The 13,547-nt window shown below is 45.6% G+C and overlaps 1 protein-coding gene across 1 annotated transcript in view; it reads right to left on the bottom strand.

Annotated features, from left to right (window-relative positions):
- The window catches only part of LOC124594803 (uncharacterized protein KIAA0513), a 249,300-nt gene that overhangs the window by 162,012 nt on the left and 73,741 nt on the right, over window positions 1–13,547 (bottom strand). The window contains exon 2 of the mRNA XM_047133233.1: window positions 7,624–7,873. Coding sequence (XP_046989189.1) covers window positions 7,624–7,864 — 241 coding nt within the window. The 5' untranslated portion in view covers window positions 7,865–7,873. The remainder of the gene's footprint in view (window positions 1–7,623; window positions 7,874–13,547) is intronic.

The following is a 13,547-nucleotide window of genomic DNA, read 5'->3' as shown; positions in this document are numbered from 1 at the left end:
TTGCTCAGAAAGTAATGCACCGCATTTTTTTTCTTCATCAATTCCTTATAGAACATAATGAGAAATATACATATGAAAGAATGGTGTCTCATCTACACACCCTAATTTTCCACGTAATCTCCATCCTGTTCTATGGCCTTACTCCAGCACGAAACAAGGCGTGTATGCCTTGTCGGTACCAATTCTTGTGCTGGTGGCGGAGCCAGTGCTTCACTGTGTGAATCACCATCTCATCTCCCTCAAAATGTCGGCCACGAATGTCATCCTTTAATCCATCCTCGCGAATGATTACATCAGCTCGCTACAACATGTCAGGTGTGACAGCCGTGGATGGTCTCCGCGACCGCTGCAAATCGTGGAGCTCCGCCGAATCGCTTTCTGATGACCTCAGCCTCAATTCCCAGCGACTAACTGTATTTCTGTTGACAGCAGATGCTCCATAGACCTCACACAAGCGCCTGTGAATATTCCCCACAGTTTCTTTCTCTGCAGTGAGAAATTCAATGCCGGCACGTTGCTTGCAACGTACATCACCTACAGACACCATTTTCAAACTGTTCTGCAGCTTCGCTATCTGTAGAAAGTGACGGAAACTTGGCGCGCTCACTCAGGAGACTTCAAATAATACATACGTAGCGTTTCGCATTCGTAGCATTGTTTTCGGCTGAGAAGAAAAAATGTGGTGCATTACTTTCTGGACAATCCTCGTAACTTGACGGTACGAGGTGCAATTGAGTGCACACCACGACCACTTCTGATTCGCATCGCCGTTAATTTCGGCAACTGGCGTTACACTTCTGACGATAAGACCGTTCGCTGTGCTGTATCGTCGAAGCCTTCATGACATTATCTTTCAATAGGATAGCGCGAAAACACTTGTTACTCAAGCTGCGCTGAGCTACCTCGATACAGATGGTGTTCGACTGTTGCCCTGGTCAAGTCGTTCTCCAGCACTTTGATGCCAAATGTGGCTGTTCTGTGTGCTAAATTTCGCACAGTGTAAACCCCCAAATCATCTTCAAATTTAATCATGTATTTTTCTTACTATGCTGTATACGCACAATAACTAAAATTACGTAATTTGCTCTTCTTCTTACAAGGGAACCTCCCCATTGCACCCCCCTCAGATTTAGTTATAAGTTGGCATAGTGGATAGGCCTTGAAAAACGGAACACAGATCAATCGAGAAAACAGGAAGGATTAGTGTGGAACTATGAAAAAAATAAGCAAAATATACAAACTGAGTAGTCCATGCGCAAGATAGGCAACATCAAGGAGAGTGTACGCTAAGGAGCGCCGTGGTCCCGTGGTTAGTGTGAGTGGCTGCGGAACGAGAGGTCCTTGGTTCAAGTCCTCCCTCGAGTGAAAACTTTACTTCTTTTATCTTCGCAAAGTTATGATCTGTCCGTTCGTTCATTGACGTCTCTATTCTCTGTAATAAGTTTAGTGTCTGTGTTTTGCGACCGCACCGCAAAACCGTGCGATTAGCAGACGAAAGGACGTGCCTCTCCAATGGGAACTGAAAACGTTTGATCGCAAGGTAATAGGTCAACCGATCCCTCCACAGGAAAACACGTCTGATATATTCTATACGACACTGGTGACGGCAAGTGCGTCACTTGACAGGAATATGTTGTTGACCCACCTAACTTGACCACTTGGCGAATGGGTAAAAAGATTCTTCTACCTAGCCCGATTTAGGTTTTCTTGTGGGTGTGATAAACACTCTCAAAAAAGGGATGAAAACATAACGGACGGACAGATAGATAATAATTGTCTGAAAATAAAAAATTAAACTTTTCACCCGAGGGAAGACTTGAACCAAGGACCCCTGGTTCCGCAGCCGCTCACGCTAACCACAGGACCACGGCGCTCCTTATCCTACACTGTCCTTGATCTTGCCTATCTTTCGCATGGACTACTCAGTTTGTATATTTTGCTTATTTTTTTCATAGTTCCGCACAACTTATTCCTGTTTTCTCGATTGATCTGTGTTCCGTTTTTCAAGGCCTATCCACTGTGCCAACTTATAACTAAATCTGAGGGGGGTGCGATGGGGCGGTTCCCTTGTTAGTGTTGCAATTTTAACTGCTGGGAGTGTAGATAGTGAATCATCACCTACGAAAAGTCTGAGCTACTATTAGCATTGTGCGCTAGGTCATTAATATACACTATCCAAGTAAACGTATCTGGACAGCAATTAGTGAACATTAATAAAGGCTGTATCCATCCTTCGCCTTTACGAATGGTTGAACTGTGCTGTGGGCACTTTTCAATGAGGTGCCTGAATGTCTGTAGCGGAATGGCAGCCCGTTCTTACTCAAGACCTGAAACCAGAGAAGACAGTGATGTAGGACGCTGGGGTCTGGAGCGAAATCGACGTTCTAACTCATACCAAAAGTGTTTCGTTGGCTTCAGGACGGACCTCTGGTCAAGACAGTCCATTTCACAAATGTCACTGTCCACAAACCATTGTCTCAGAGATGTTGCTTTGTGACAGGGTGCTGTCATGGTGATACAAGGAATCGTCGCCTCCGAACTGTTCCTCTACTGTACGCACTAGCCAGTGCTCTGAAACATCTTCACGTCCTTTCACTTTTAGTGTTTTCTTAAGTGCAATAAACGATCCATACCTGACCACGTCAGATTTCAGATTCCCCCACACCGTAGCAGCACCTCCTCCGTACTTCGCTGTTAGTGCTGTAGACGATGGCAGGTAACGTTCTCCAGGCATTCTCCAATCCCAAACAGTTCCATCGGGTTGTCACAGGGTAAAGCGGTGAATCATCACTCCACATTACTCGTTTCCAGTCATTCACTGTCCAGTGACGTCGTTCTTTACAAAAACTCAAGCGTCATTTAACTCTGACTACAGAAATATGTTGTTTATGAGAAGTTGCTTCACGATAATATGTTATTCTTTTTCACTCCTGAAGTGTTTCCCTTTATTCTTAGTTTGGAATGATCCGTTATAAGAAAACAGCCAATGTACTCCTCAACAAATTTCATAAAATGTATGTTTGTCAATAAACTAGCGAAAGTTTTTCGTAAAGCTAGAGAAAAAAAAAATGGTTAAAATGGCTCTGAGCACTATGGGACTTAACATCTGAGGTCATCAGTCCCCTAGAACTTAGAACTACTTAAACCTCACTAACCTAAGGACATAAACATCCATGCCCGAGGCAGGACTCGAACCTGCGACCGTAGCAGTCGCGCAGTTCCGGACTGAAGCGCCTAGAACCGCTCGGCCACCGCGGCCGGTAAAGCTAGAGAAACCTCCAGATCTGTGGAGGATGGTAATATAATGTGGCCGAGAAAAAATGATAGGGACTAATTCACTTGTCTTCTGCCTAGCAATTTGCCCTTCTGTAATGGGAGCTTGTAGTCGATCTAGTCGTAAATTGCTGGCTTCATAATGATCTAGTTCACTATAATTACTCGAGTTCATTATTTAATAAGAACTACCATCCTGTCTCCTTATCATATAAATAATTTATATTGTATTTTGATAGTGTTTCATGGGCAAAATAAGAAAGTTGAAGGCGAACTTTTCCCCCCCTCCCCCCCCCCCCTCTCCCCCCCCCCCCCCTCACTGCTCGAGATATTTTGTCCGATTATTTTATATTTTATCGTGAGAGCTGTGTGGGTATGATCGGTTACTGCTATCGAACAATGACGCCTATCAGCCTACTCATTGTCCTAATGGGTCACCGGTTATAAGAAAAGTGATTAGTAGATCAACAACAAAAGGTAAAATGTCCTTCAGAATTACAGAAATTCCTGTGAGCTGCACAGTACGGAACTCTTAAAAGAAATTATTATCCCTCATCAATGTGTCTTGCTCCTATGTGTAGATAGGTAAGTTACGTAAAGTCACTTACATTGAAGACTCAAAGAAACTGGTACACCTGCCTAATATCGTCTAGGACCTCCGCGAGCTCGTAGAAGTGTCGCAACACGACTTGGCATGGACTCGACTAATGTTTGAAGTAATGCTGGAGGGAACTGAGACCGTGAATCCTGCCGGGCTGTCCAGAAACCCATAAGAGTATGAGGAGATGGAGATCTCTTCTGAATAGCACGTTGCAAGGCGTCCCAGATATGCTCAGTAATGTTCATGTCTGGCGAGTTTGGTGCCCAACGGAAGTGTTTAAACTCGGAAGAGTGTTCCTGGAGACACTCTGTAGCAATTCTGGACATGTGGGGTGTCGCATTGTCCTGCTGGAACTGCCCAAGTCTGTCGGAATGAACAACGGACATGAATGGATGCAGGTGATCGGACAGGGTGCTTACGTTCGTGTCACCTGTCAGAGTCGTATCTAGACGTATCAGGAGACCCTTATCATTCCAACTGCACACGCCCCACACCATTACAGAGCCTCCACCAGCTTGAACAGGCCCCTGCTGACACGCAGGGCCCATGGATTCCTGAGATTGTCTCCGTACCCGTACACATCCATCCGCTCGATTCAATTTGAAACGAGACTCGCCCGACCAGACAATGTGTTTCCAGTCATCAACAGACCAATATCAGTGTTGACGAGCCCACGCGAGACGTAGAGCTTTGTGTTGTGCAGTTATCAAGGGTACACGAACGGGTCTTCGGCTCCGAAAGCGCATACCGATGATGTTTCGTCGAACAGTTCGCACGCTTCACTTGTTGATGGCCCAGCATTGAAATCTGCAGCAATTTGAGGAAGGGTTGTACCTCTGTCACGTTGAACGATTCTCTTCAGTCGTCGTTGGTCCCGTTCTTGCAGGATCTTTTTTCCGCCCGCAGCGATGTCGGAGATTTGATGTTTTACCGGATTCCTGGTGTTCACGGTACAGTCGTGAAATGGTCGTATGCCATCGCTACATCAGGAGTGCTGTGTCCCCTAGCTCGTGCACCGTCTGTAACACCGCGTTCAAACTCACTTAAATTTTGACAACCCGCCATTGTGCATAGCAGCAGCAACCGATCTAAAAACTGCGCCACACACTTGTTGTCTTACATAGGCGTTGCCGACCGCAGCGCCGTATTCTGCCTGTTTACATATCTCTGTATTTGAAATACGCGTGCATATACCAGTTTCTTTGGTGCTTCAGTGTACCTTATTAGCTGCTATTTAATGTCACCACTTCGAGAAACTTTCAGTTCAGTATCTCTTGTGAGACTGAAGGTAACTCCATACTCTCTATGCACAGTCATTATGCCAGATGGTCTGCTGGTAGCATTTGAAAACTTACGAGTAATTTCATCCGCTGATTTCATGCGGTTTTGTACAGTCACCGTCCGCAAATATCGTCAGACCCTGTCCGTCAATACACGAAGTCTACCTGGTCTCGGTTTAGCGGTGGTTGTTCCTTCGCGTTTCACTTTACAATCACTTCATCAACAGCTTTACGAGTTTTAAATAACTTCCGGAAGTTCAGCCAGGTAACACTTTCAGCGACTGCCGATATTTCGGCGGGAGAACACCCCGCCATTTTCAAGGCAAACTGCAACGGACAGGCGACTTACACGCAAATTTAAAACCTCTGTTCTCGGACTGATGCTGGAAAGATAAAACACACACTGAACAACTAGTGCCACCAAAGATGATCAGAGTCAGAGCTATCGATAGTGAGACTACGAACTCGCAGGTGAGGTAGCATTGACTCTGTCCCTCTGTTTTTTGACAAGGGAGAGATCCCGATTCCAAACAGAGTTTAAATAAAAACCTCCCATCCCTGTTAACGAGATTGCTCGCTAATTTAATCTCAACTGCCTCCTTAATAACACTGTCCCAGTAGCTGGACGTGCATGCCAATATCTCCGTCCTATAGTAACATCGGCGCTCGGACATATCGTGTAGCTAAGCATCTTGCTTCTCTGTTGAGTCCACAAGTAGGTCGGAGTGAACATCATATCAGGAACTCAGCTGATTGTTTACGTCGTTTGGAGGGACTGCAGTTGAACGACTCTGATATTTTAGTGAGTTTCGATGTGGTCTCTCTCTTCACTCGTGTTCCTCTGTCTGATTCGTTGCGGTTAATTGAGGCTAGGTTTGGTGCTGAATTAAGTAATCTCTTTCGGCATGTGTTGACATCATTTACTTTTTATTCCGTTACCAGTATTACGAGCAGACAGATGGAGTTGGGATGGGTAGTCCGTTGTCTCCAGTGATCGCAAATTTGTTTATGGAATACTTCGAGGAAAGTCCATCGGAGTCGGCGCCTTTGAAACCCGCCTGTTTCTTTAGATATGTTGACGATACCTTTGTTGTTTGGCCTAACATCTGAACTCGATCCACCCGAACATTCGTTTTACAGTGGAGGTGGAAGAGGATGGTTGCCTTCCATTTCTTGACGTGTTGGTTAGGAGGAAGGATGATGGATCACTGGGACATGCAGTCTACAGGAAACGTACGCACACCGACCTGTACTTACAGGCTAATAGTCGTCACCATCCGGCTCAGCGTGAAGGGGTACTTCGTACCTTGGTACAAAGGACACAAGTCGTTTCCGACGCTGAGACTTTGCCAGCTGAGCTGTCCCATCTTGAAGTTGCATCTTGTCAAAATGTTTGTAGTAATAGACAGATTGAAGGTGCGTTGCGCTATCGACCAAGTGTACATCGGGTGGCTGATGATAATTCTGAGTCGACACCTAAGTCTAGTGCCTTTTTACCTTATGTAGGAAGCACTTCCAACAAGATCGGTCGTATTTTACCGATATACGATGTGAAATGTGTTTTCCGACCTCCAGCTAAAATTAGAGTGCTTTTGAGTTCTGTTAAGGATGATCTTGGTCTGCGTAAGGCGGGTGTATATCGCATTCCTTGTAGCTGCGGCATGGCATATATTGGTCAAACTATCAGGACCGTGGAGGACCGATGTACTGAGCATAAACGGCACACACGATTACAGCAGTCAGCTAGATCTGCTATTGCCGAACATTGCTTGGATACTGGTCACCCCATGTTATATAATAACAGCGAGATATTGGCATGCACGTCCAGCTACTAGGACAGTGTTATTAAGGAGGCAGTTGAGATTAAATTAGCGAGCAATCTCGTTAACAGGGATGGGAGGTTTTTATTTAAACTCTGTTTGGAATCGGGCTCTCTCCCTTGTCAAAAAACAGAGGGACAGAGTCAATGCTACCTCACGTGCGAGTTCGTAGTCTCACTATCGATAGCTCTGACTCTGATCATCTTTGGTGGCACTAGTTGTTCAGTGCGTGTGTTATCTTTCCTGCAGCAGTCAGAGAACCGAGGTTTCAAATTTGCATGTCCGTCGCCTGTCCGTTGCAATTTGCTTACAAAATGGCGGGGTGTTCTCCCGCCGAAATATCGGTGGTCGCTGAAAGTATTACCTGGCTGAATTCCCGGAAGTTATTTGAAAGTCGTATACGGTAGGAGAAACTCAGGTCTCAGGTACGAGGGTTGAAATGTCGCTGATGGATTTGTTACTCATGTGACGTCCTATGGCTAGCCCAAGTTCGAAGACACTGTCTCCAGAACGCACCCATTCTGTTGTTATTGCCCGTTTTCTGACAAGAGAAAGGCCCCCGATTTCTTTTATACTGGCTAGTCCGCCATCTTGAGGATTAACAGTCACTTGTGCTTTACAGAGGGGTGTCCGGAGACGGGGTACGTACCGTGGGCGGCGTCGCCGTCTGGGGCGGCGCCGGCGCCGAGCAGCGACTCGGTGGGCGCGCGGCTGGCGGCGTCGCTGTCGGCGTCGTCAGAGCCGAGGCTGAGCGCCGACTCGAGGCGCGACGACAGGCCGGACAGCAGGTCGTTGCTGCCCTCCAGCACCGACAGCAGCCGCGACCGCAGCGTCTGCCGCAGTTCGCCGCCGCCCCCGCCACCGTCTTTAGAGCCCAGGAGGTCCACCATTGCTGAGTCCTGCAGCCACAAAACACGCTCCTGTATTACGCGCGTAACACACTTTCAAGTTACGCACAAATACACGAGGGGCATTCAACAAGTAATGCAACACATTTTTCTTTCTGAAAGCAGGTACGTGTTATTCAGGGTTCCAGTACTCCATATTATTCCACACTCTTGTGGCTACAAAAACCTATATTTTGACATTATCTCCGTTCAGCGCGATGGCCTTATGCCACCTTACTGGGATGGCCTGTATTGCTGCAACAATAAACTCTCCATCATCCACGTGCTGCTACCCGCGGGTGCATCCTGTATTGGGCCAAACAGACGGAAGTCGGAAGGTACGTGACACGGGCTGTAGGGTAGATGAGGAAGAACAGTCCAAAAGCCGATAGGTCATAAATAGGCTCTGAGCACTATGGGACTTAACATCTATGGTCATCAGTCCCCTAGAACTTAGAACTACTTAAACCTAACTAACCTAAGGACAGCACACAACACCCAGCCATCACGAGGCAGAGAAAATCCCTGACCCCGCCGGGAATCGAACCCGGGAACCCGGGCGTGGGAAGCGAGAACGCAACCGCACGATCACGAGATGCGGGCCGATAGGTCATAAATAAAACTTATCTGTTTTCTGTGAAAACCGGCTACGAAGAAAAAAACAGCACATAGCTATGCACGCAATTTTTGTTTAAAAAACATACACTCCAAGACAAAAAACAAAAAAACGACGCACGACGAAGGCATTACATGAATGGGACGGAAATCGGTAGATGTGATGCACATGTAACGGCAAACAAAGCAGTCGAAAACCCTAAATATTCTAAATGACAGCAGTTGTCAAGAAGCACGCCGTCCAGCATGAGCAACGTTTATACTTTGTTCATCATCAGCATAACAACTGGTTTATCCAACTGCTGCCAGCCTTCTGTTATCTTTGAATTCCTTCCATATTCGAATCCGAGAAATATATTTCAGCACTGGAACTTTCATGTGCTACATTGATAACGAGTATATCGATAGCAGAATCCACGAAGCCATCCAAGCGCCATATTTTCTCCTTTTATGACGTGTCATTCTGTGTTCCTCCAGCGTTCGGCGGTGACGTGTGACGAAAGCTTCGTTCCAGTAAGTCTGGCAGCTTAAAATGCCTTGTTATTTCTCTTTTTACGTCAGACTGAAACTGCCCACATCACTGCAGTTTAGTCGGACCAGCTGGCTGGAATCTGCTGTCCAAGTTAAATTCGCCGCTAAAGCTGTTGTCCTGTATTATCGCTCAGTCGATGTGCACGCAACGCACAGCATAAAACGTACCCCTGTTATATAGTACATAACTGTACTCGAAGCAGCTTGGTTTCCATTCCACGTGAAACGAAATCCAGTGAGGTTCCAGAAAACGCGGAAGAATATGTTGTGTAATGTTTACTTAAGGTTTATTGTTATGATGAACACAGAAGTATTTCATGCGTTGCTGTTACGTTCAACGGATGACTCTCCAGTAGGTCGGTAAAAACACGCGCGTATTCAAATGCAATTTTGTGTCAAAATTTCAAACCAATATTCGTAGGTTTACGATTTAGAACAAATGAACATTTACATTTCTGTTTGTATAGATTTTGGCTTTCGGCAACTTCACTATTCAGCCACACAATATTTTGTACAAAATGGAAATATTTATTCGCAAACAAAAAATAAACACGTGTGGCATCGATAACTATCGGAAATGAATATTAGGTCTCATATATAAACACGTAGACGTCCAACACGTTGAGAGTGTTGTACTATGGAAGACTTTTCAGATCTTCGCCGCTAGTCAGCCACGTAATAAATCTTCAGCATATTTTCATACTCCATTTTGAAATGATAACATTCACCCTAAAGCTGCAGTTGGTTCCAGATCAGCTGTGTTCTGTTTAGTTCATACTGCAGTGGTATTGTAATTTTGCGAGCAGTTGGCTATGTTATTAGAAAGAAGAGGACGTGCATTTTTCGTTAAAATGATGTTAGATACGTGTTAATTAGCGTATATCTGACTAATTTTTCGTTCTAAAGATTTAGGTATTCCAAACGAAAAATAGAAAGACCAAAGAGAAAATTGCACCACAGATCCATGAATTGTACCGAATTATTATTCTACAACGCTATCGATTCAGCTGTATATTCGATTTTCAAAGCCCCCTTAACCGACGAAGTATGGCTTAGCCGTCCACATGTTATGTAACTAGTCTTCAAAATATACGGAATTTTTACTGACCGTTAAAGTCGGTAACTGAAGAATTAACAATATCCTCCAAACAAGCTTCATGTAATTATCATTCAGCACTAAATATGTAGAATTCGTAGAATTTACAAACGTTGCATAAAACACAGCCTCATGTCTCACGGCAACAAAAACAACAGAAAATGCTAGAAATTGCTTATTGCGGTGTCTAGTGTGTATTCCTTCACGCGATTCGAAAAACGGTCACTAGATTGAAACACCGACCTTTAAAACTTCTGTGTTCCTGGGCACTCTTTCCTCCAAGAGCACCTATACGATAATTAGTATGGGGGGGGGGGGGCAAAGTGTGGCACAGAGGGGGGGAGGTTGAAATATGTTTAATAGGCGAGGGGGTTGAAGTATTTTTAATACCGGCATTCTGGAAGACGAATGGCGATTTGTAAGTAGCCATAAAAAAGTTTTTTAGTTCCGGCCCTATTAAAAGCTGCGTAATACCCACTTTTAAATCTTTTCTTGTACGAAGAAAACCTGACTACACAATTTTTTTTTCCTTTTTCCTCAGAGCCAGGGTGGGGCGGCCCCTCTTGCTCCCGAGTATAGGGCCCCTGCTGGCCTCCACGTACAACACTCATTTCTACAATATACACGCAAGGAAAATACGACGGGCAGTTACCAAGTATGAATTATTAATTCGAAAAATAGATTTACGTAATTATATTTTTGTTCATCTGCAGATGCATGTCTGTAGGCGTGGTACACATAATCACCGCGACGCTACAATAGCATGCCGCTACAGGAACCGAAACAGAATAGCGCGGCACATTGATAATGTGGAGTATCGTGCTGGGAAATGGTGCTGCGACAGTCCATGGTGCGTTTATGCAAGGATACCGCAAGAATGTACAGTCATATGACGCTGGTAAGTTGACGCAGACGCTTCAAGTGTGGTCAGACAAGCCTGGTCACAAAGAATGAAGAGGCAGACTAATCTCTTTGCAGAATCGAGAATCGCAAGAGAATGGAGGCTCTGGCGCACGCAGACTGGCACATCACAACGAAGGCGGTTGTGGAAAAGGTGAAAATTAGTTCTGAAATTGTTTTCAACGTCTTCCATGCTATTTAGAACGTAACGAAGTTGCCGCCTGCTGGGTTCCGTATGTGTTAACACCTATTAAAAAAGCCCATCGAACCGAGCCATCTCCGGAAATGTTGCAGCCGCGCCATGAGAATCGCGATGACGTCTTTAACCGCCTAATGGCCATCCGACGTGTCCTGCGTGTATCATGATGACCTCGAGACAACGGAGTATAGGAAGCAGTGGAAACAAGTGGATTCACCACCGTCGAAGAAGGCGAGGATCCAGCCATCAACGGGCAAGGTGATGCTGAGTGAGGTTCGGGGCTTTCATACAGTGGAGCTAACAGATTATGCTCGTAAGGGGCAAACCGTCACAGGAGCACACTTCAGAAAACTCGTGACCAATTCACTGGAGACTATCAAGATGAAGCATCACGGGAAGATGTCCAAGGGGATGTCTCCGCGCCACGAGAAGTTCTCAGCTGATTCTGCACAGGACACACAGACACAAGCTGCTTCTCTGGGCTGTCTAAGCCGCGCGGGATTAGCCGAGCGGTCTGAAGCGCTGCAGTCATGGACTGTGCGGCTGATCCCGGCGAAGGTTCGAGTACTCCTTCGAGCATGGGTGTGTGTGTTTGTCCTTAGGATAATTTAGCTTAAGTAGTGTGTAAGCTTAGGGACTGATGACCTTAGCATCACCCACATTTTTTTGGGCTGTCTAATATTAGTCTCTCCCTCGGTATTCGCCCGACACTGCTCCCAGTGACTTCTCCCTCTTTCCCCGGATGAAAAAAAAAATCACTGCGCGACAGGGGTTTCCAAAACAATGATGAGGTGATTTTTGGGGTGGAACCGACTTCTACAACCGAGGTCTACGCCAAGTCATTGACCTTTGTTAAAAATGTGCCGTGTTGAAGGTTGAATATGTAGAGAAGGGCTAACATCAGCTTGATCTTTTCGAGAAGATATAATTTTAAAACCCTGTAGGTAGTCTGTTTAGGTTTTTATGTTGGTAACGCCACATAGCGCTCTTATGTAAGTAGGCTGTTTAGGTTTTTATGTTGGTAACGCCACGTAGCGTTCTGTATGAAAATCACTGACTGTGCTGTGTGCAGTCTGTGGTTGGTTGGCATTGTTGGAATATTCACTATTGTAGTGTTGGGCAGTTGGATGTGAACAGCGCGCAGCGTTGCGCAGTTGGGGGTAAGCAGCCAACAGTGGTGGATGTGGGGAGAGAGATGGCAGAGTTTTGAGAGCGGACGATCTGGACGTGTGTCAGCCAGAAAAACGAAATTTGTAAGACCGGATGTCATGAACTGATATATATTATGACTTTTGGACACTATTAAGGTAAATACATTGCTTGTTCTCCAGCAAAGTCTTTCATTTGCTAACTATGCCTATCAGTAGTTAGTGGCTTCAGTAGTTAGAATCTTTTATTTAGCTGGCAGTATTGGCGCACCCTGTATTGCAGTAGTTTGAGAAACGAAGATTTTTGTGAGGTATGTGATTCATGAAAGGTATAGGTTATTGCTCAGCTGTTAGAAAATCAAATAACGTAAGAGGTTTACGAGCACAGTCATTCATAATTTTTCTAAGGGGAAGTTTCAACACTTCTTAATCACCAAAAACTCCTCAAAACTTATAATAATAGAAAAAATTGCGTTTAGCATTATGATAATAAATCCGGGTGGCTCAGCGACCTGGATGCAAGTCTTTCTATTGGACGTCACATTGACTACCAGCGTGTCACTAACTTCCTCCGTTATCCAACCGGGGAAAGGGTACCTACAGTTTCAAGGGGAATCCGAACCTAGGCCTATCAATTACCAGCCACGAGCTTTACCGCGCAGACCACCAGGACGAGACGTAACTGAAGTGTGGTACGCAACACCCAGCTTAAAACGACTCACATAAAAGCAAAGCTGGTACACCTGCCTAATTTCGTGTAGGATTTCCGCGAGCACACAGACGTGCCGCTACACGACGTGCCATGGACTCGACTAATGTCTGAAGTAGTGCTGGACGAGTTGACACAATGAACCTTGCAGGGCTCTTCGTAACTCCGTAAGAGTACGAGAGGGGGTGGGGGGAGGACTCTTCTGAAGAGCACGTTGCAGGGCATCCCAAAAATGCTCAATAATGTTCATGTGTGGCGAGTTTGGTGGCCAGCGGAAGTGTTTGAACTCACAAGACTGTTCCTGGAGCCACTCTGTAACAATTCTGGACGTGTGGGACGTCACATTGTCCTGCTGGAACCAATGCACAATGGACATGAATGGATTCAGGTGATCACAAAGGATGCTTACGTACGTGTAACCTGTGAGAGTCGTATCTAGACGTATCGGGGGTCCCATGCACACGCCCGACACTATTACAGAGCCTCCA

Source organism: Schistocerca americana, chromosome 2 (genome assembly GCF_021461395.2).
Source record: "Schistocerca americana isolate TAMUIC-IGC-003095 chromosome 2, iqSchAmer2.1, whole genome shotgun sequence".
Taxonomy (NCBI): Eukaryota; Metazoa; Arthropoda; class Insecta; order Orthoptera; family Acrididae; genus Schistocerca; species Schistocerca americana.
Note: the sequence above shows the minus strand (reverse complement) of the source record. Positions and strands in the feature narration are given on the sequence as shown.